Source organism: Thamnophis elegans, chromosome 12 (genome assembly GCF_009769535.1).
Source record: "Thamnophis elegans isolate rThaEle1 chromosome 12, rThaEle1.pri, whole genome shotgun sequence".
NCBI classification, from domain to species: domain Eukaryota; kingdom Metazoa; phylum Chordata; class Lepidosauria; order Squamata; family Colubridae; genus Thamnophis; species Thamnophis elegans.
Window position 1 is genome coordinate 43355498 of NC_045552.1, and position 22879 is coordinate 43378376.

The window sequence follows — 22879 nt, forward strand, 5'->3', positions numbered from 1 at the left end:
CTCCCCAACCTCCTCACTGTCCGAATCTGCTGCCAGCTCTGACAACTGACTCAACAACTGACTTTAAGGCACACAAACACACCTCAGCAAGACACATGTCAGCAAGGATGTGACATTTTTCAACATTTACCTATGGTCTATTCTTTTTGTGGGCTGAGATCAAAAATATGCCTGGAAATCCAGATTGGGTTTTTCTTTCTAAAGTTAAGGAGACTCATCTTTTGACTTTTAACCCCTCATCTTAAATCTGTCCTGGCAAAAAGGCAATCTTCTACAGTTCTCTTCTAGAAGTACATGTTCTATGCAGGCCTGTATGGGTATTCCTTGAGTTACGACCACGCTTGATCCCACGATTTCTGTTGCTAAGTGAAACATTTGTTAATTTCAGTTTGACCCATGTTACAGACCTTTCTTGCCACAGTTGTTAAGTGAGTCTTTGCATTTGTTAACTTAGTAACATGGTTGTTAAGTGAATTCGGATTTTGCTTGTCTGAAGGTCGCAAAAGTGGATCACGTGACCCCAGGACAATGCAACAGTCATAAATAAGAACTAGTTGCCAAGCATCTGAATTTGGGGATGCTATAACGGTTGTGTGAAAAAAGGGTCATCAGTCACTTTTTTCAGTGCTGTTGTAACTTTGAACAGTCACTAAATAAACTGTCATAAGTGGAGGACTACCTGTATTTAAGAAATATTTTAAACCCCCTGTGTGAGCTTCTTAGTTGAAGCTTATCTCTATACCATTGGGGAGAAAAATCTTAATATTCCTGATTTTTCCTCCTTGGTCTTCGCTGAAAATAAAAACCCAACCAGGGAAAAAAACATTGTTTATATACTTCAGGAATTTCCCCCCTCCTTTTTCTGGTGATACCTCAATGCTTTTTATTGTTCAGGATGGGGACATGGTAAAGAAAGAAGTTTGGGAAAGTTTCAAAATACTGTTGATATTCTTCTTACCATTCCTCAGTTACAATAAACATATAAATTAAACCTGTAGATATAAATTAAGCATGGATTGGTTTGTTGATTATGTGCCATCTGGTCAGTGTTGATCCTTAGCAAACATAAATTTTATCCAGTGATCAATTAATTAATCAATCAATATAATATAATATAACAATATGAGCAAGAGCAAGAGTTCAGAAGGGTTTTTCTCTGTCTCTCTTTAAACCTAACTACTTACAGCAAACCCTGGATCAAAACACATCTTATAGGACGTTAACATTTCATTTTAAAAAAACTAAAGATATAGATTAACAGAGTTGGAAGGGACCTTTCATCTCGTCCAACCCCGCACCAATCAGGAGACCCTACACCATTTCTGACAGATGGCGGTCCAATCTCTTCTTGAAAGCCTCCAGGGATGAAGCTCCCACAACTTCTGAAGGCAACTTCTGTTTCATTGGTTGATTGTTCTCACTGTCATAAACTTTCTCCTTATTTCCAGGTTGAATCTCTCCTTGTTCAGTTTCTGTTTTGACGTTCTGATTAAAATAGCCGTTTCATAAGACTGGGAAACAGTTCAGCTTTCAAAATAATTTCTTATTTTACTTTTCCTTCTCTCGGTTTCTAGAATCTAACCAGCTACGTATGTAATGTTGACTATCTGTAATATTCCTGACAATATTTGAGATCCCTTCTGTATTTAGCCTTATGTCAGGTTACGTTTCTTTGTTCCTACAGTTTCCGCTATTGCTCTGTATCTAAATATAGTAATATGATAAACTTATTTCAGTGATATAAACCCTTATGTTGTCAAAAAGAAGTGTTGTCCATATGGAAGACAATTTCTTCTGTACTGTTTAACCTGTAGCTTTGAGATTAATTACAATAACCACCAAAGGGCCCATTTGTAGCAAACAGAATGAGGGATTCTGTAAAGACAGCATATTTACTTGATGCTGATTCTTTGTACTTAACACTAATGTTCTTTTGTCACTCTGTTTTTCTTTTATCTATTTTACCCTGGACTTATATGCTGTACAGGTAGTCCTTGATTTAAACAGTTCAAAGTTACAACAGTACTGAAAAAAAAGTGACTTACGGCCATTTTTCATACTTATGCCCGTTGCCGCATTCCCATGGTCATATGCAGTGGTGGGTTTCAAAAATTGTTTGAACCTACTCTGTGGGTGTGGCCTCCTTTGTGGGAGTGGCTTGCCACCCATGTGACTGGATGGGAGTTGCTTGCTGTCCATGTGACCGGATATGAAGATGCCGACGACACTTGTCAGAACCACCTTAAATTACCTCACACACAGCACTGGCATGCATAAGAATATGATGTAAACTTGTTTTTTAAAAGGCATCTTTGGTTTGCATTAAAACAACTTCAACCCACGCAATGTTCTGATTGCACCACAAATGCAGTAGTCATCCTTACTTTTCACAGAGGCACTGAGTTTTATAAATATGAGTATGATAGTGTAGAATAATCATATCCAAGGACCAGTGGTGGGTTTCAAAACATTTTGGAACCTCTTCTGTAGGTGTGGCCTGCTTTCCAGGTCCACTGGTGGAACCTCTTCTAACCGGTTCGGTAGATTTGACGAACCAGTTCTACCGAATAGGTGCGAACTGGTATGAACCCACCTCTGGTCATATGACCAAATTTCATACCGTTGGCCACTGACTCATATTTATGACAGCTGCCTGGGGAGGGGGGGTCATATGATGTCCCTTTGTGACCTTCTGACAAGCAAAGTCAATGGGGAAGCCAGATTCACTTAATAACCGTGTCCCTAACTTAACAATTTAACAGCCTAACTTCACTTAGCAGCCCTGGCAAGGGAGATTGTAAAATGGGGCAAAGTTCACTTAACAACTGTCTTGCTTCACAACATAAATTTTGGGCCCAGTTGCGATCATAAGTCGAGAAATATCTGCATTTGACTTTTGTGTTACGTTTTTGACATGGTCATAACTCGAATCAATCAACAAACTATTTCTTGTTATGCTTTCTTTCCGCACTTCTGTTGTTTTCCTTCTCTTTCTTCTTATTTTGCATTAGACTGCGTTCGTTTTTATGATCCCTTTTAATACAATTCCTGTCCAAAAGAAATAAAGCAAGCAGGCAGATACGGCAAACTTGGACATGGTGGGAAGAAGTGGGCAGTTTTTCAAGGCCACACTATCCTTGTGATGTCATCTGTTGCTTTGGCCTCTCTCCAGAAAGCTGTGGCTGTATTTTAAGTGGGGCAGAGAAACGAGAGCCAGGAGGATTTCCTTCCGTACAGTCACAGTGCTGGAACCTTAGCTCGTCCTTCTGAAAAACTTTTTGAGACCCTCCTCAGCCTTCGAGATTACCACAAAGAGGTTGAAAACACATGGGAAAGCATGCAGCCAAAATGAGGAAAGCATCAGTGTTCAAAGGAAGTTTCTGCTGCTTTTCATGGCTTATGCCTTTCTGCGGTCATCATCACTCAAGGGAACACAAATTTCTACGAGGTAAGGCAGTTCTCTTAAAATCTGAAGTGGGGGGGGGGAAGCTGCACACTGGAGCATCCTTATATATCCAGATTTCAACGTGAATTTGCAGGAAAGAATTCCGTTATTGGATATACAGAAATGGGTTTCAGCGCTTCTGGGTGCTTTGCAAATCAGCAGTAAGCCGCACCCTTGAATAACTACACCCATATCATAGATTGAAAGTGAAAAGCAAGGTTTTCCTGCCAAGGAAATCATCAATTCAGCAGTGAGGCTCAGTTCTTTTCTTCAGAAAGACTGCCTTCTTTAGCAACTGCCACATTTTACACTTTAACTTTACAATGTCCTGTTTTGTATTGCTCTAATCATTAAGATCTCTTTCGGGTTTTTAAAAAATCTGATGGAAAAACAGCACAACCAGATAAAAGAGGAACCTTTACCAAATCTTTAGAAAGATTTCCATCCCTTCCTTGTCAGACTAAATAGCTAATTGTGACTTCTGAAAGGAAAATGACCAAGGAAAAATGACATTGATTCTAGAAACAATTAGGGTCAAGTTCCGATTTATTCTTTTCTTGGCAGTCAGTGTTCATTTAAACTGTGGGCATGCATGTCTCTGAGCATCTAAGGTCTACCAGATTTGGGATGCAAAAATGTGGAAGAAAACCATGTGGATAACCATTTAAATATTTAAATATGAGCCAGCAGTGCGCAGCAGCTGCCAAAAAAGCCAACACAGTTCTAGGCTGCATAAACAGTGGGATAGAATCAACATCATGTGAAGTGTTAGTACCACTTTATAATGCCTTAGTAAGACCACACCTAGAATGCTGCATTCAGTGCAGAGAAGAGCAACAAAGATGATGAGGGGACTGGAGGCTAAAACAGATGAAGAACGGTTGTAGGAACTGGGCATGTCTAGTTTAATGAAAGAAGGACTAGGGGTAACATGATATCAGTGTTCCAATATCTCAGGGGTTGCCACAAAGAAGAAGGGGTCAAGCTATTCTCCAAAGCACCTGAGGGTAGGACAAGAAGCAATGGAGGGAAACTAATCAAGGAGAGAAGCAACTTAGAACTAATTTCCTGACAGTTAGAACAATTAACCAGTGGAACTTGCCTCCAGAAGTTGTGAATGCTCCAATACTGGAAGTTTTAAAGAAGATGTTGGATAACCATTTGTCTGAAGTGGTGTAGGTTTTCCTGCCTAAGCAGGGGGTTGGACTAGAAGACCTCCAAGGTCCCTTCCAACTCTGTTATTCTATTCTAAAATATTAGACAGCTCTAAAAAGAAATCAAATATTAAGAATTTTCTCTTCGTCTTTAGTAGCTGTCTGAATTTTTGTAATCCAGATGTGGTATCTCTGCCCCTCTGAACTTCTGATCCTTGCACGGTTGATCCCTGAGGATAACAACCTTAAGTACAAGATACCATAATCCATACTGCTTTGATCCTTTAAGTGCCAATGCCCCCGAAACTAACTATACCATTGGAATATCTCCCAAAGCTTGCTTCTTCCTCAAACGTGCAAAATGGCACTTTTGAATATGCTTATTTTTTCTTCTTCTTTTGAGTTTCTTTCACTCTGGGGTAATCAAGGAGTCTGAAAGTACCCAGAGATCCTACAGAGTTAGGACTTTTCTCCTGTGAACCAGCAAAAAACTATGTGGTGTATTTTGGGGCACCCTCATTGCTGATCCTCATTTTGCCTCTGTAATAAGCTGTAGAGAGTATAGAAGGACAGAGTCAAAATCTATTTCCAAGGCAATCATCAGATAAACGTGGCTTGGCTCCAGACCAAGAAAGTGGTTTGTGCTTTGGAAAGCACCCAATACCTCTTAATTCTTATCAAGATATAAGAAAGAGGAAGGAAGGCACACTCTGGGGTACAAGATGTTGTTACTATATTTGTTCTGATGAACCCCAAAGGCAACTGAGCTTCCTTGGGTTTTTTTCCTTGAAAATCTTTCGTTTCTCATCAATTCTGAAACTGAAGAGGTTTCTTGGATGAGAAGCTAAACGTTTTTAAGAGAAAAAAACCCAAGAAAATTCAGTTGCCTTTTGGAAAATCACCTTTGGGACAATCCTGAACCAGGTGATTGAAAATCTCGATAAACATTTGTCCTGATAAATGTAGTTTTAGACTCAAGAATCTTTCCCTGCGTGATTGCTTAGGTTGAACTTGTACTGTTTCGCAAGTTCTGAGTTTAGGTCAAGGTCCACCAACTTCCCATCGGTTTCCTGGATGGAGAGTCATAATTATTATTATTTTTCGGGAGGAAGGGGTACTGTTTGTTTACACATTTTTGGAAAAGTTCATAACCCCACATTGGAGGAGAGGAGTTCTCTCCCAGAGCAGGCATGTAGGGGAAAAATCTCTACAAATGGTACAGTGGAAAATATCCCATTCCTAAAAATATAAACAAATGAAAACCATCCATAGAACTCTGAAACCTAAAAGAGCAGCTTGGGAATATCAGAATGTTGGGCTATCAACCAGGAAAGCGGGGGTGGGTGGGGGGGGTGGGGGGGTTGATCCTTTGAAATTAAATCATTATTAAGCCAACACCCAGCTATGGCTACTTTGCTCTAGAAGGGTTTGGATGAATCAGCAGTAAGAGGAAGAAAAGGAACAGGGTAGAAAGTTTCAAGAAAAACTGAACCATTAGATCTCCCACCCCCCCCATACACACACAGCAGCTGAGATTTGAAGGTATAAAAATAGTCTGTAAACAAACAGACCCAAAATAGAAATGGATCGGCTTAGATGATTTCACCAAATACTATACAAAGAACCTCTTGTTGTTGTTAGTCTTGTAGTTGTGAAGTTGTGTACGACCCATCGCGACCCCATGGACAACGTTCCTCCAGGCCTATCTATCCACTACCATCCCCCAGAGTCCATTTAAGCTCACGCCGACTGCTTTGGTGACTCCATCCAGCCATCTCATTCTCTGTCGTCCCTTTCTTCTCTTGCCCTCAATCTTTCCCAGAATGAGGCTCTTCTCCAGGGAGTCCTTCCTTCTCATTAGGTGGCCAAATATTTAAGTTTCATCTTCAGAATTGTATGGCCACGTTTCTCACTTGCCTGGGACTCTGGGTGGCATGCATTGTTAAAACACAAATAAAACCCAAGTTTTCAACCATTAAAAAGCAAGTTTCAAAAAAAACAAACCCAAAGCTGCATTTAAAATTGCAATAATGAAAAGTCAGAGGAAGGCAAACCCTAGCTACATATAATATATCCATTTGATGGTCTCCATACTTCCTTCGGATTCCCAGATCTGATGATATATCCATGTTTTGAAAATCTTCTGAAAGGCTGGCAGGGTTTTTCATTTATTTGTTTGTGTCAGAAGCATCATTATTAAAATTTTATGCGGAGGTATAAATACAAACAGAAGGGCGTGTTGGCTCAGTTGTTAAAGATGCTGAGCTTGTCATTTGGAAAGCTTGACGTGAGTGACATCGAGTTGGCCACGCTCACCCAGCCAGTCATTAGGCAGATCATAATAGTGGTCCGTGGGATTAAAAATTATGAATTTAGTGGTCCCTGAGGCCTGAAAGGTTGGTGACCCCTGGACCTCCGGGGTCCCTTCCAACTCTGATATACTGTATTCTAGAGGCAGGCGCTCAAATACAGGTAGTCCTTGACTTATAACCGTTCATTTAGTGACCTGAAGAAGATTGATGATTCCCAACTGCCATATTGAGCAATGTAGCCTGCCTGGAGTGAAACAAGTAAATCTAGGCATTCATTGATGTTTTATATTTCATATTTTGTATTTTTATTTCTCATGTTTTACTGAAATATAATGTGAACATGCCATATATTATAATAAGAATAATAAGAATAATAATCCTGAGAGAGTCACCGAAAATCAGATGGTCAAGATCTCATGGGATTTTTGCATACAAACGGACAAAATACTGGCGCATAATACACCAGACATCACACTGGTTGAGAAAAATAAGGGTACAATCATAGACATCGCAATACCAGGTGATAGCAGGGTTGACGAGAAGGAACATGAAAAAATCTCGAAATACCAGGACTTAAAAATCAAAATTCAACGATTATGGCACAAACTAGCAGTGGTAATTCCAGTGGTAATCGGCACACTGGGTGCTATTCCAAAAGCACTGGAATTACATTTAAAACAGTTAAAAATTGACAAAATCATCATCAGTCAAATGCAAAAAGCCGCACTGCTCGGATTCGCATGCATATTATGAAAATATGTTACAATGTCCTAGGCCCCTGGGTGGGGCCCGACTAGTAACCAAGGCCAAATCCGGAGAAACAACTGGCCGCTGTGATACAATTGTATAATAATAATAATAATAATAATAATAATAATAATAATAATAAAAAGCTGAAAAAATTTCGCATTTACTATATATGGATGATTTGAAACTCTATGGAAAGTCAGAAATAGAAATCCAATCATTGACAAATACAGTCCGAGTATTCAGCACCGATATTTCAATGCAGTTTGGCATGGAAAAATGCGCCACCGTATCCATAAAAAGGGGCAAAATCACTGCATGTGAGGGAATTGAAATGCCCAATGGCCAACTAATTAAATGCAAAGAAAATGAAGCCTACAAATACTTAGGCATTCTGCAGTTGGATAACATCAAGCATGGAGAAGTAAAAACTATTGTCAGGCGAGAGTACACCAACAGAGTTAGGAAAATTTTGAAATCTAAATTGAATGGTGGAAATACAATCAAGGCCATAAATACCTGGGCAATACCAGTTATAAGATACACAGCTGGCATAGTTAACTGGACACAAGCTGATTTGGACCTTTTGGACCGAAAAACCAGGAAACTAATGACAATGCACTACAGTTTACATCCACGTGGTGATACTGATAGACTATATCTGCCCCGAAAATCAGGTGGCAGAGGATTATTACAAGTGAAGCAAACAGTTGAAGAAGAAAAACATGCACTGGCTGATTATTTAAAAGAAAGTCAAGAACATCTATTAATCGAAGTAAAGAACAAAAATCTACTGAAGGCCCAACAGACAAAACAAGAATACAGAAAAGATGTGATAAAATCAAGAATGGAGAGTTGGCAGAACAAAGCACTGCATGGTCAATTTCTGGAAAAAATAAAAGATAAAGTGGACAGTGAACAAACTTGGTTATGGTTAAAAACAGGTACATTAAAGAAAGAAACAGAGTCACTAATCCTGGCTGCGCAAGAACAAGCTATCCGCACAAATGCCATTAAGGCCAAAATTGAAAAATCCTCTGATGATGCCAAATGCAGACTTTGCAAAGAAGCTGATGAAACTGTTGATCACATACTCAGCTGCTGTAAAAAAATCGCGCAGACTGATTATAAATTGCGGCACAATTCAGTAGCACAAATGATCCATTGGAATTTGTGCAAAAATTATAATATTAAAACAGCAACAAACTGGTGGGAACATCAGCCTGAAAAAGTCACCGAAAATCAGATGGTCAAGATCTTGTGGGATTTCCGTATACAAACCGACAAAATACTGGCGCATAATACACCAGACATCACACTGGTTGAGAAAAATAAGGTCACAATCATAGACATCGCAATACCAGGTGATAGCAGGGTCGCCGAGAAGGAACATGAAAAAATCGCAAGATACCAGGACTTAAAAATCGAAATTCAACGACTATGGCACAAACCAGCAGTGGTAATTCCAGTGGTAATTGGCACACTGGGTGCTATTCCAAAAGCACTGGAATTACATTTAAAACAGTTAAAAATTGACAAAATCACCATCAGTCAAATGCAAAAAGCCGCACTGCTTGGATCTGCACGCATATTAAGAAAATACGTTACGACGTCCTAGGCCCCTGGGTGGGGCCCGACTAGTAACCAATGCCAAATCCGGCGAAACAACTGGCCGCTGTGATACAATTGTATAATAATAATAATAATAATAATATCAAAAAATAATAAAATCAAAAAATTAAGGGCAGATGCTAGTAACTTAAAGAACATGCATGAGCAACGGCTTAAAAACAACAAAATCATAGATCGGCTAATCAGAAGATATAGATTGGATACAAGAAACATCAATGAAGCTGTAGAGATTGTAAAACAGCAGATAACAGCAACAGCTAGAAAAATTGAAAGATATGAGGCACGAATCATCCAATATAAACAAAATCAGCAATTTCGATCAGACCAACGGCGTTTTTATCAAAGTCTTAATGTGAATGGTGACACCAAAAGTGAAAAACCAGAAAAGCAGGCCACAGTTGAATTCTGGAAAGAATTGTGGGAAAATGCAAAGGACTACAACAAGGAAGCAAAGTGGATACATGACTTTGAGAAAAGCATTGGCAACAAACAAATGCAAGTATTAGAAATAACAACTGAGATGATCAAAAATCGAGTTAAAAAGGTAAAGAATTGGACATCACCTGGAAAGGACCAATTACATGGTTTCTGGCTCAAATATCTGACCAGTTTACATGCAATATTGGCCAGGCAACTGAATGAAATTTTACAAAAGGGCCAAATTGATGAATGGTTGACAACTGGAAAAAACATACTTGATTCAGAAAGATCCAACTAAAGGAACAACACCTGAAAACTATAGACCAATAACATGCTTACCAACAACCTTCAAATTACTCACAGGCATTATTGCAGATAACATGATGGATTATTTGGAAACAAACAACATCTTGCCAGTAGAGCAAAAAGGCAACAAAAGAAGGAGCAGGGGCACAAAAGATCAGCTTCTAATTGATAAAATGATATTAGAAAATTGTAAGAACAGAAAAACGAACTTGAATATGGTCTGGATTGATTACAAAAAGGCATTTGACTCACTGCCACATAGTTGGATCATAAAATGCTTAGAAACAACTGGCATTAGCAAAAATATTACATCCTTTACTGAAAAGGCAATGAAACAATGGAGAACTGAGTTGGCAGTAGGGAATGAGAGCTACGGAATGGTTAATATCAAGCGAGGAATTTTCCAGGGTGATTCACTTTCACCTCTTCTCTTCATCATCGCAATGATCCCACTATCAGTAATCTTTAAAAAAATGAAATTAGGCTACCAAACAGCCAAAAAAGCTGAAAAAATTTCGCATTTACTATATATGGATGATTTGAAACTCTATGGAAAGTCAGAAATAGAAATCCAATCATTGACAAACACAGTCCGAGTATTCAGCACCGATATTTCAATGCAGTTTGGCATGGAAAAATGCGCCACTGTATCCATAAAAAGGGGCAAAATCACTGCATCTGAGGGAATTGAAATGCCCAATGGCCAACTAATTAAATGCAAAGAAAATGAAGTCTACAAATACTTAGGCATTCTGCAGTTGGATAACATCAAGCATGGAGAAGTAAAAACTATTGTCAGGCGAGAGTACACCAACAGAGTTAGGAAAATTTTGAAATCTAAATTGAATGGTGGAAATACAATCAAGGCCATAAATACCTGGGCAATGCCAGTTATAAGATACACAGCTGGCATAGTTAACTGGACACAAGCTGATTTGGACCTTTTGGACCGAAAAACCAGGAAACTAATGACAATGCACTACAGTTTACATCCACGTGGTGATACTGATAGACTATATCTGCCACGAAAATCAGGTGGCAGAGGATTATTACAAGTGAAGCAAACAGTTGAAGAAGAAAAACATGCACTGGCTGATTATTTAAAAGACACTCAAGAACATCTATTAATCGAAGTAAAGAACAAAAATCTACTGAAGGCCCAACAGACAAAACAAGAATACAGAAAAGATGTGATAAAATCAAGAATGGAGAGTTGGCAGAACAAAGCACTGCATGGTCAATTTCTGGAAAAAATAAAAGATAAAGTGGACAGTGAACAAACTTGGTTATGGTTAAAAACAGGTACATTAAAGAAAGAAACAGAGTCACTAATCCTGGCTGCGCAAGAACAAGCTATCCGCACAAATGCCATTAAGGCCAAAATCGAAAAATCCTCTGATGATGCCAAATGCAGACTTTGCAAAGAAGCTGATGAAACTGTTGATCACATACTCAGCTGCTGTAAAAAAATCACGCAGACTGATTATAAATTGCGGCACAATTCAGTAGCACAAATGATCCATTGGAATTTGTGCAAAAATTATAATATTAAAACAGCAACAAACTGGTGGGAACATCAGCCTGAAAAAGTCACCGAAAATCAGATGGTCAAGATCTTGTGGGATTTCCGTATACAAACCGACAAAATACTGGTGCATAATACACCAGACATCACACTGGTTGAGAAAAATAAGGTCACAATCATAGACATCGCAATACCAGGTGATAGCAGGGTCGCCGAGAAGGAACATGAAAAAATCGCAAGATACCAGGACTTAAAAATCGAAATTCAACGACTATGGCACAAACCAGCAGTGGTAATTCCAGTGGTAATTGGCACACTGGGTGCTATTCCAAAAGCACTGGAATTACATTTAAAACAGTTAAAAATTGACAAAATCACCATCAGTCAAATGCAAAAAGCCGCACTGCTTGGATCTGCACGCATATTACGAAAATACGTTACGACGTCCTAGGCCCCTGGGTGGGGCCCGACTAGTAACCAATGCCAAATCCGGCGAAACAACTGGCCGCTGTGATACAATTGTACAACAACAACAACAACAATAATAATAATAATAATGTGGGAAAGCTTGAAGAAATTGGAGCTTCTCAGTGGCAAAGGGTTTAGAATAGAATAAAAGAATTGGAAGGGACCTTGGAGGTCTTCTAGTCCAACCCCCTGCTTAGGCAGGAAACCGGATATTACTTCAGACAAATGGTTATCCAACATCTTCTTTAAAACTTCCAGTGTTGGAGCATCCACAACTTCTGGAGGCAAATTGTTCCACTTATTAATTGTTCTAACTGTCAGGAAATTTCTCCTTAGATCTACGTTGATTCTCTCCTTGATTAGTTTCCACCCACTGCTTCTTGCCCTGACCTCAGGTACTTTGGAGAATAGCTTGACTCCCTCTTCTTTGTGGCATCCTCTGAGATATTGGAACACTGCTATCATATCTCTCCTAGTCCTTCTTTTTATTAAACTAGACATACCCAGTTCCTGCAACTGTTCTTCACATGTTTTGGCCTCCAGTCTCCTAATCCTCTTTGTTGCTCTTCTCTGCACTCTTTCTCTCTTCCATGGAAGTGATGGCGAACCTATGACACGCGTGTCAGTGCTGACACGCGTAGTCATTTGGGGTGACACGCACAGGATTCATCCTTAAGGTGACCGACGTTCCGCTGTTGGGACGCGATGCATCTGTAGTGGAGGAGCAGGATCCCGAGGGAGGCTGTTGCAGAAGGGCGAAATCTGAGATTTCTTCGCTTCTGCGGCAGGATAACATTTGTTCTTTAGAGGAAGGGGGGGAGAGACCACTACAGTTGCATTTCTTTTCTTGCTGGGGATTTAGAAGTCTTATGTTCACTTTTATTCCCGGGAAAAAAAACAAACCCGAGCCTCCGCCGTTGTCCAACCCTCGCGTTTCCTGGCAAGAAATCCATCCCCCATTATGACGAGGTACGCCGGCTTTCGATTGGTAAGGCATCCTCGGCATCCCCCGGGTGATCTCCGGGCCCCCGGCTTCCCCATCTCCTCTCCTATGGGGAGACATGCATCATAATGTTGTAAGCTGCCCGGAGTTACCTGTGTGTGAGGTGGGCTGCCCTATGCATTTGCGTTTGTGTGCTGGAGAGAGAGTGAAAAAGAGAGGGAGAATTATATTAATTAGAAGCGGCGGTGGCGGACGTCGGCAGCGACTGTAACGACTGCTCGGGCGAGGTGTGGAGGAAGAACGGAAGGTCCCTCCCGCCCGCGACGACGGCTCCAGCCATGGACGAGCAGGCTGGCCCCAACAACAACAACGCACTGCTCTTGCCGCCACCTCCGGATGGGAAGCAACCACGCCTGTGCGGCCCCTGTGCTGCGGTGGGAAGCGAGTCTGCAAGGTGTGGTTGCTTCCCACCCGGAGGTGGCGGCAAGAGCAGCGCGTTGTTGTTGTTGTTGAAGAAGACGCCGGGGCCAGCCTGCTCGTCCATGGCTGGAGCCGTCGTCGCGGGCGGGAGGGACCTTCCGTTCTTCCTCCGCACCTCGCCTGCGCGGTCGTTACAGTTGCTGCTGACGTCCGCCACCGCCGCTTCCCTCGTCCGTCTCAATTGCTGGAAGCAGTAACAAACAGCGCGTCTGCTCCGCTGTCAGCGCCTTGACAGCCACCCCAGCCGGCGGCTACCGGGCCTCGCTGGAGTCAATTGCAAAACCGCGTTCAGCACTTTGAGGACCTGAGGCATCTTGGGAAATGCAGTTCCCTATCGGAAAGAAGTAGCTGCGAATTTGTAACAACAGAAGATAATAACTTGGTGCTTCGCAGGTTACGAAAATCTCAAGTTTGATTTGCACACTGTTTTTTAAAAGTTAGATAAAGAAATTATGCTGTGAAAGCGACTAGAAAGCCTCCCCTCCCCTTCCTGTGTGCGAGAAAGGGAAGGAGAGGAAGGAAGGAGGGAGGGGGGGAAGGAAAAGAAGAAGGGAGGGGGGAGAAGATGGAAGGAGAAAAGATGGATGGAAGGAGAAAGAATGGGAGGAGAAGGAGGAAGATGGAAGAAAAAAAGAAAAAGAAGAAGGGAGGGAGAAAAGAGGGAAGGAGGTAGGAAGAAAAGGGGAAGAGAGGGAAAGAGCAGAAAGACAAAGAGGATGAAGTTGATAGGCAAGAGGAAAGAGGAAGGAAGGAAAAAAGAAAAAGGGAGGGAGAGAGGAAAGAAGAAAAGATGGAACTAGAAAGGAAAGAAGGGAGGGAGGGAGGAAAGGGGAAGACAGGGAAAGAGCAGAAAGACAGAGAAGGTGAAGGTAGATAGGCAGAAGGAAGGAAGAAGGAAGAAATAGGGAAGGAGGGAAGGAGGAAGGAACAGAAGCGAAGAGGAAGAGAGAAATGGAAAGAGCAGAAAGACAGAGAAGGTAGATAGGCAAAAGAAATGAAGCTGAAAGAATGGAAGGAGGAAGGAAGAGGAAAGGAGGAAGGGAGTGAGTGAGGAAAGAAGAGAGGATGGAAGGAGAAAGGAAGGAAGGAAGAGAGGGAAAGAGCAGAAGACAGATAAGGTGAAAGTAGATAAGCAAGAGGAATGAAGGAAGAAGTGAGGAGTCTCGAGGAGGGGGAAAACATTTAGTGACCAGAGTTACAATGGCATTGAAAAAAGTGACTGATGAACAAAGAAGTTACTAAGCAGGTATGTTAAATAATTTGTTTTTGGTTTATTAAATACAATTATATTGCAATTATATATTTTTGTAGTTTAAACTATAAATTGCGCAAAATTATGTTTTTGTCGAAGTGACACACAACGCGAGTTATGCTCGATTTTTTGCCGATTTTTGACACACCACGCCAAAAAGGTTGCCCATCACTGTTCTAGAGTATCCACATCTTTTTTACATTGCAGTGACCAAAATGCAGAATTCCAAGTGTGTCCTTACCAAGGCATTATAAAGTGGTATTAACACTTCATGTGATCTTGATTCTATCCCTCTGTTTATGCAGCCTAGAACTGTATTTGAGAAATTTCTGCTGGCTTCTGATGAGAGCTTGAGACTTCTGCTTCATTATTCACAGCAAAATATCCTCAAGAAGAAATATCATTACGGCAGCTTAGAATCAGCAGACAGGAAGGAAGAGAACTCATTTAAAGCTGCCTCATCTGGAAATGAATGACCATGCCTCCCATTCATGTAACCCCACCCCTTGACACAGAACAGGATTCAAACTCCCTGGTTAAAAATAATTATAACTTAGGTTCCTTTTCCTATGTTGGTCACTCTTTCCCTTCCTCTGTGTGATTTAATCCATGGAGCTCGCAGAAGCAAAGAAGCCAGAGAACTGCGCCTTCAAAACAAAACTTGGGTAAGCATGATAGCTTTCTCGATTTCCAGATATCTTGGATTTCAAATTTTCAGTCTAATAGGGAGATCCCAGCTAGTTTGGAAAGATGCAGTAAGGTATGTCTCGCTGATGGTTTGAGGATAATGTCAGCTTCCACCTTATGTTTCCTTATGCTTCACTGCTATGCAGTGACAGAGTGCCATGAACAGTAGGGAGAGGGAATGAAGGTGGGAAGGCTTGGGGAAAATGAAACTATATGTTGTATCTCCTTGAGATGCTGCCTCAAGGTCACCCAGCTGGAAGAAGGAGGGAGCCACATACCAAACCACACTTGGTCTGACCGTTATGAAAACATCTTGTGTGAACCTGATTGGTTACAATGGGGTGGTCAATGATAGATAGTTAATGGAGGTAGAGTATAACTTCTGAATTTTGGCATGCCATTCTCACTTCTGGCTTTGCAATAGTGTAATAAACTTGATCTCTAATAATATTTTTTCTCAACAAATGGAGCCACGGATCATTTCTATTCAGCGGTTTAAGTTCTGACGAGTCTGGCAGATTCCTGCCTTTGGCAGGAGTTTGGGCTAGAAAACCTCCAAGATCCCATCCAGCCCTAAGATTCTGTTTCTTTTAGCTAACAATACGATTTGACCAATAAATTTGGCATGTGTGTTCAAGACTACCGCCTGTCAGGATTCCAAATAGCACCCAAAAATAAATCAGAGTCCAAGGCAAAGTATTGCTCAGAGTTCCAATTTATTAAGAGAAACATGTTGGCACATCTGGGAAAACCTGAATCTGAAAGCTTCCCAGTTGTTCCCACCCAGTTGAAAGTTCAAGATCTTGCCCCCACACCCACAAGCCCATCACATGGTCCAATCTTCCACTGCCATGTTGGCAGCTTCCACCCATCCAGTTCCGGTCAGGTGCAGAGGTGCAGAGACAAAGGATGACCTTGGCTTTCTAGAAAGAATTTTGTTATGGCTGCATAGCATCTAACTCCGTACAATTCCCACCTCCCATTTTCCCCACTATAGAAAAGGCATAACAGAATGATAGAAAGTGTGGCAGGCCAAAGATCCAAAGAGGAATATGGCTGCAGGCCTGACACCACCTTCCTTTCTCACCTGTCTTTCTGTAGAAGAAATAAGTGTTTGCTCCTGTTTTTCCTGTCCTTCCCAGGGACCTCCTCCTCTTCTACCCACTGTGCTCAAGAAGTCTACTGACCGAAGCAAGATGCTGGCTGACAATTCTTCTGACAATTGTTCCTATCCTTCCATGGGTTTCCAGGCCTCCGTATATGCAGCAACTTACGTGATCATATTCATCCCTGGTCTGGTGGGCAACAGCCTTGCACTGTGGGTTTTGTGTTGCTTCGTCAAGAAGGAAAGCAAAGCGGTCGTTTTCATGATGAATTTGTCCGTGGCTGATCTGGCTCATGTCCTCTCCTTGCCTTTGAGGATGTACTACTACATCAACCACAGGTGGCCCTTTGGGAGCTTCCTCTGTCAATTCTGCTTCTACCTGAAGTACCTCAACATGTACGCCAGCATCTGCTTCCTCACCTGCATCAGCGTCCAGAGGTGTCTCTTTCTCCTTCATCCCTTCCGGACCAAAAGTTGGAACTACAGACACGATGTTGCCGTAAGCGCTGTCATCTGGATCGTGGTGGGGGCTGCTTGCTTGCCCCTGCCAATCCTGAGAAGCTCTGGCTTAACCAACAAGGACAACACCTGCTTTGCGGACCTCGGAGTAAAACAGCTGACGCAGGGAGCCTCCATCACGCTGATGGTGGTAGCTGAGCTCTCTGGGTTTCTGCTCCCTCTTGCAATCATCCTTTACTGCACATGGAAGATGAGGCAGTCCCTGCAGGATCCTCGCGCCCCGTCGCAACAGGCCAACGAGAGGCGGAAAGCTTGGCATCTGATCTTGGGCTGTGCGGCCGTCTTCTTCGTCTGCTTCACCCCCTACCACGTCAACCTCCCCATCTTTATGATGGTCAAACAAAGCGTCTTCCGGAGCTGCTTGGTCCGTCACCACGTCCTGAATTTCCACACCATTTCTTTGTGCCTTGCCAGCCTGAATTGCTGCTTGGATCCTATTCTCTACTATTTTATGACATCAGAATTTCAGCAGAGGCTGTTCCGACACAGCAGGGCTCCCTTCCTGCACCGATTCATCCATTTAGACAACAGCAGGACTGCAGTTTCCGCTGCCAAGGAGGAAGGAGAGGAGGAGGAGGGTGGGAAGAGAAGCGAGAATATTTTAATGGCCTATTTGCGACCCTTTCGGCCTCAAAGACTTAAAAATGAGAGCATGGATCCTCCTCTGTCTCCTTAGCAGTGGTGGGTTACGAACGGTACACCCTGGTACGGGTGTACCGGTGCCTGCCGGGAGCACAGGGTACCGTTCTGGTACAGTGCTCCAGAGGGCCCACCCATCCATCCGCGCTCCTTACCGGTATTTGATCTCTTTGGTGCTTCCGTGCACATGCATGGAGCATACAACGCCTGTGCGATGCTTCGCCGAGCAGCTGGAGCATCGTGGAGGTGTCGTGGAGCATCGCAGGAGGTAAGGACACGTGCGGGCACTGTGCTTGTTCATGTGGTGGACGCCTGGCCCCATTGCAGCATACCGGTTGCAATGGGACCCAGAACCCACCATTGCTCCTTTAGCCAATAAACGATGCATAGAGGTCCATATCAGATGAGCTCCCGCCATTTGATTCCTCAAGTCTTGATGACTCTCAGCTGGATATATGGACTTGGATCTGCTGAAAATGATTGCATTTTGGTTTGTTGATAGGTGAGATGTAAGTTCTACTCAGGATGATTCACAGCCGGTGGTTCCATGTGGCCATTGCTTGATGGAATAACCAATGAATTAAGTTTTGGAACCAACCTCTGTTTCTTGAAGTAGGAATCTAGTTTATGATATGTGTGCTGCAGCCACAGATTATGTGAGACCCTAGGAGTTTGCTTTGCAACAAATCTTAAAAATGAATCCGATTGTTCTGACCTAGGCTTCCCCAGCAACATGAATCCAAGTCCTCGTCCCGATAAACCCCTTTTATTTAATTGACAGTGAATTCCTCTCCAGCAAAGTCTTTCCTCCTCCACAGTCTTTCAAGATAGTTCACAATTACCAACCTTTATCAGGCTTGGAGAGTGATGAGGCTGATAACTTTCAGACGCCGCAATACTTAGCAAGAATTCAGGAATGAACTAATTGTCTCCTGCAAACTCCACTCCCCTTTTGCTCCTCTTTTATTCCCTATGGGAAGGGCCATTCAGCATCCCATTGTGCCTTTACTCCCAAGTCGACCCTTGTTCCTTAGATGTTCCCTTCTCCTGGCAGCTCTGTGCATGTGCACATCAGGAACAGGCTCCAGCTGTTCTTCTTCCTCACTGATCTCTGACTGAAGGCAGCTGATAACTGTCAGATGGCCCTGCCCCCCCTCTCTGCCTCTGACGCAGAGCCTTCCCCACACTCCAGGTCTGGCCCATGTTCCTACCCAACTTCCTCACTGTCTGAATCTGCTGCTAGCTCCGCTGGCTGTTGGTGAGCCACAACACTGATGGGTCAGAGAAGCTGTGAGTCCTCAAGGGGAACCCATAAGCACATTGGGGCCCACAGACATCCCAAGAAGAATGTTAATTTCTTTGAAGCTCAAGAAAAGATGATCAGATTAGGGTGTGTTTGGGTGTGTTTTACTGGGCAAATGCACTAAGACCGGAAAAGAACATCCTATAATACAGAGAGAGTCTAAGAAATGGGCTCTGTCAAATTGCTTACATGAATTTAATGGTTTCAGATCCACCAGACAGATAAGAAATATCAAAGGAGAAGAGTTGCTTATTTGCCTCACTTGTCAAAATTTGTGGTGTAGTTTGTAACTTGAAAAAAAAAAACATAATCTGGGGAAATGCATACAGATATGCCAAGATAAGGGGAGAAAAAAAAAAGTTTATGAAGGAGAAAAAACTTATCACCACCCACCAGAGGCATTCAAGCATACAAAACTATGTACCTTCAGAAAAAGATACACAAAATGCATAAAGCAGCAGTGGAAACTTTTCCTGAAAAATCTATAAATGGTCATTGTGATGACAAATTTGGGGAACATGAAATGAGCCACTCTGCTTTTTACCACCATGGCTAGCAAAAAGAAAAATAATAATAATCTCACTGTAGAATAGAACAGAATAACAGAGTTGGAAGGGACCTTGGAGGCCTTCTAGTCCAACCCCCTGCTTAGGCAGGAAACCCTATACAACTTCAGACACATGGATATCTAACCTCTTCTTAAAAACTTCCAGTGTTGGGGCATTCACAACTTCTGGAGGCAAGTTGTTCCACTGATTAATTGTCCTGTCAGAAAATTTCCCCTCAGTTCTAAGTTGCTTCTCTCCTTGATTAGTCTCCACCCATTGCTTCCTCTCCTGCCCTCAGGGGCTTTGGAGAATACCTTGGCTCCCTCTTCTTTGGGGCAACCCCTGAGATATTGGAACACTGGTGGGTTGCAAGCGGTACGCTCCGGTATGGGCGTACCAGAGCCTGCTCAGAGCACCATATACTGTTCTGGTACAGTGCTCTGGAGGTCACACCCGCCCGCCCAAGCTCCTTACCGGTCTTTTAAGTCTTCTGCACTTCTGCGCATGTGCATGGTATGTACAGCACCTGCACAATGCTTTGCTGAGCAGCTGGAGTGTCGCGGAGGCGCTAAGACGCATGCATGCACTGCGCACTTCCATGTGGATGCCGCCGGGCTGTTCCAACTGTACCGGTTAGAATGGGTCCAGAACCCACCACTGTATAGGAACATTGCTATCATGTCTCCCCTGGTCCTTCTTTTTATTAAACTAGACATACCCAGTTCCTGCAACCGTTCTTCATATGTTTTTCTTAAAAACTTCCAGTGTTGGAGCATTTACCACTGTAATGTTCTGGGGAATCAATACAGAAAGAAATAAAGAATCCAAGAGAAATTCTATGGAGATCCTCAGTCATCCAGATCGTAGCTGTCTTGTTTTCTTCAAAAGGCAACCAGACTGTTTTTTCCTTGAGAAAGAAGGAGGGGAAAGTCCACATTTTAGACAGAGAGGACTGTTGGTTTGAAAGAGGGGTAAAAGAATCCATCTATGTTAGAATTGAACATCCCTCCCTCAACAGAGTGGGGCGTGGGAGAGAGAAGACACTACCCATCTCCAGTCTACAATATAACCCTTGTAACAGTTCCAGGAAGATTCCAGAACCAATTGCACCTTGGTTTAGGTGACCCTGGGGGCTCAGATTAAACCTCTAAGTGGCCATAAGAGCTCTCAGGGAGAGTACTAATGACCAGATGATGCAAAGAAATACAATCCTTCCAGTGATGGGTTTCTGCCTGTTAAGTAAGCTCCCCATTGGGAGAGCGAGTGCATTCAGAGAAGCGTTGTAAGAGTTGTGTTGGAGAACACACAAACCAGCATACAGAGATACTGCAGTTTAAATAGGCTTTTACTTTCATGGAAATAGAGGTATCAGAGTCCATCAAACAGTCCAAGTCATACACGGATAAGACAGTCAGTCATCAACGTCTTTCAGTTAAGGGATAATCCAAATAACATAGTCCAGTATCATATAATCAGTCTGGTACTCAAAACTTGCAATAGCTCACAATGCTTTCTAACAGCCAGCTTCCAAAAAACTCAGATCAGATCAGCCCAGCATCTAACAAACAGAGAGCTAACAGTCATTCTGGCTCTCTCTTATGGGCGATTGAGGAAACAGCAATCAATCCCATTTTACAGTATGATTTAAAGAAACAGGTATAGCATTGTTACATGATTTATATATTGCCAACCCAACCGTTAGATTATATTCCTAACACTGCCAATATTACTGCCGGTTCGGTGTGTGCGCAATTTTGCGGGCGGGCATGCACTTTGATCAAATGTTTAAAACATTTAAAAACGTCAAAAAAAGGTGTTGCTGCGACCAGAGAATCGGTTTGGGGGTGTGGCGAGCATGCCGTCCCTACCGGTTTTGAGACCCAGTCGACATTTCCACTTACCAGTTCCACCGAACCAGTGAGAACCAGTAGGAAACCACCTCTGAACCCTTCCAACCTCTACCATCCCTATCAAACGTTATCCTTCTATTCCCCCCACTATCCAGTCTCAACTCTCTTTTTGTATGCACACATCCACACACACACCGACATCAGAACTGATGAAGCTTCTTGGATGAGAAGCGACATGTTTTCTTCCTCAAGGAAACAACAACAACAACCCAGTTGCCTTTTACAGGGGGGAAAAAAGAGGCACCTTTGAGGCAACTAAACTGTTGATTTCATTCATGAGTCAGGAATTCATCAGCCCTTCAAATTGTAATGATATGGAACAGAACTATTATAATAGCCTTTATTATTTTGCTCTTAGCTCTAAGATGCCAGGAGGTTGAAAAGGTTAATGCGTAAAGAACTGGAAATGCTGGGTGGAGAGGAAGGAAATTGTGCTTTTCTGAGAAAGCAGAACCCGTATCAAAATTCTGTCATCCTCTTGATTAAGGTGTTTTCTTTTCTTTTCATATGTACAAAGGTCAAAGCGGGTTTGAATTTGCATTCTTGGAAGAAGGAATCAGAAAAACAGAAAGGAGTTACAGGCAAACCAGACGCCAGAAGAAAAAGGAGGAACTGAGTCCGTGATGGGGAACCTATGGCATAGGTGGCATGCAGAGCCCTCTCTGCAGGCATGCGAGCCATCACCCCAGCTCAGCTCCACCACGCATGTGCGCCCCCTGAGCATGGGTGTGCCCCTCCACATGCACGCACACCTCTTGCCGGCCAGCTGACTTTTGGGTTTCTGACGCGCATGCACGGGGCGCATGCAGGAGATGCACAAGCATGTACGGGGGACTGTACACAAATGCAGGAGGTGGAGGGTGAAGGGCCCTGCCCCCGGCCCATTTTTGCTCCCAGGAGGCTGCAGGGGCCTTGTGCTAGTCATTCCCGACTCTAGAGGGCAGTGCTGATCTCTGTTTCAAAGCCGAAGAGCCAGCGCTGTCCGAAGACGTCTCTGTGATCATGTGGCCGGTATGATTAAACGCCGAAGGCACACGGAACGCTGATACCTTCCCACCAAAGATGGTTCCTATTTTTTCTACTTGCATTTTTATGTGCTTTCGAACTGCTAGGTTGGCAGAAGCTGGGACAAGTAACGGGAGCTCACTCCATTACAGGACTCTAGGGATTCGAACCGCCAAACTGCCGACCTTTCTGATCAATAAGCTCAGCGTCTTAGCTGACTGAGCCACCACACCCCTTTTAGTGTGGGGATTACTTATGGTTAAAATTGAATGAGAGCCAATTTGGTGTAATGGTTAAGGCACCAGGCTAGAAACCAAGAGACCATGAGTTTAAGTCCTACCGTAGGCAAAAAGCCAGCTGGGTGACTTTAGGCCAGCCACTTTCTTTCAACCCTGGCATTGAGGCAATGGCAACCACTTCTGAAAAACCTTGTCAAGAAAACTTTCGGGGGTTTTCTCCAAGAATTGGACATGATTGAA

The 22879-nt window shown here is 42.8% G+C and overlaps 1 protein-coding gene across 2 annotated transcripts; it reads left to right on the plus strand.

The window, feature by feature from the left end:
- The first annotated feature begins 3214 nt into the window (after positions 1–3214).
- On the plus strand, positions 3215–17729 carry LOC116515889 (putative P2Y purinoceptor 10). 2 transcript variants are annotated; one of them, XM_032228190.1, is made up of 2 exons: positions 3215–3448; positions 16514–17729. In XM_032228190.1, exon 2 carries the CDS (start codon positions 16568–16570, stop codon positions 17669–17671), a length of 1104 nt encoding a protein of 367 aa, XP_032084081.1. In that variant the 5' UTR covers positions 3215–3448; positions 16514–16567; the 3' UTR covers positions 17672–17729. The 2 variants fall into 2 exon arrangements, with proteins under 2 accessions (XP_032084081.1, XP_032084079.1); XM_032228188.1 differs by lacking the exon at positions 3215–3448 and adding an exon at positions 15247–15349.
- The last annotated feature ends 5150 nt before the right edge of the window (positions 17730–22879 follow it).

Coding starts and splice junctions, on each gene's coding strand:
- LOC116515889 (XM_032228188.1), top strand. CDS start 15,254: ATGTTGGTCACTCTTTCCCTTCCTCTGTGTGATTTAATCCATGGAGCT. Junction 15,350..16,513: donor GCCTTCAAAACAAAACTTGG/GTAAGCATGATA, acceptor TGTCCTTCCCAG/GGACCTCCTCCTCTTCTACC.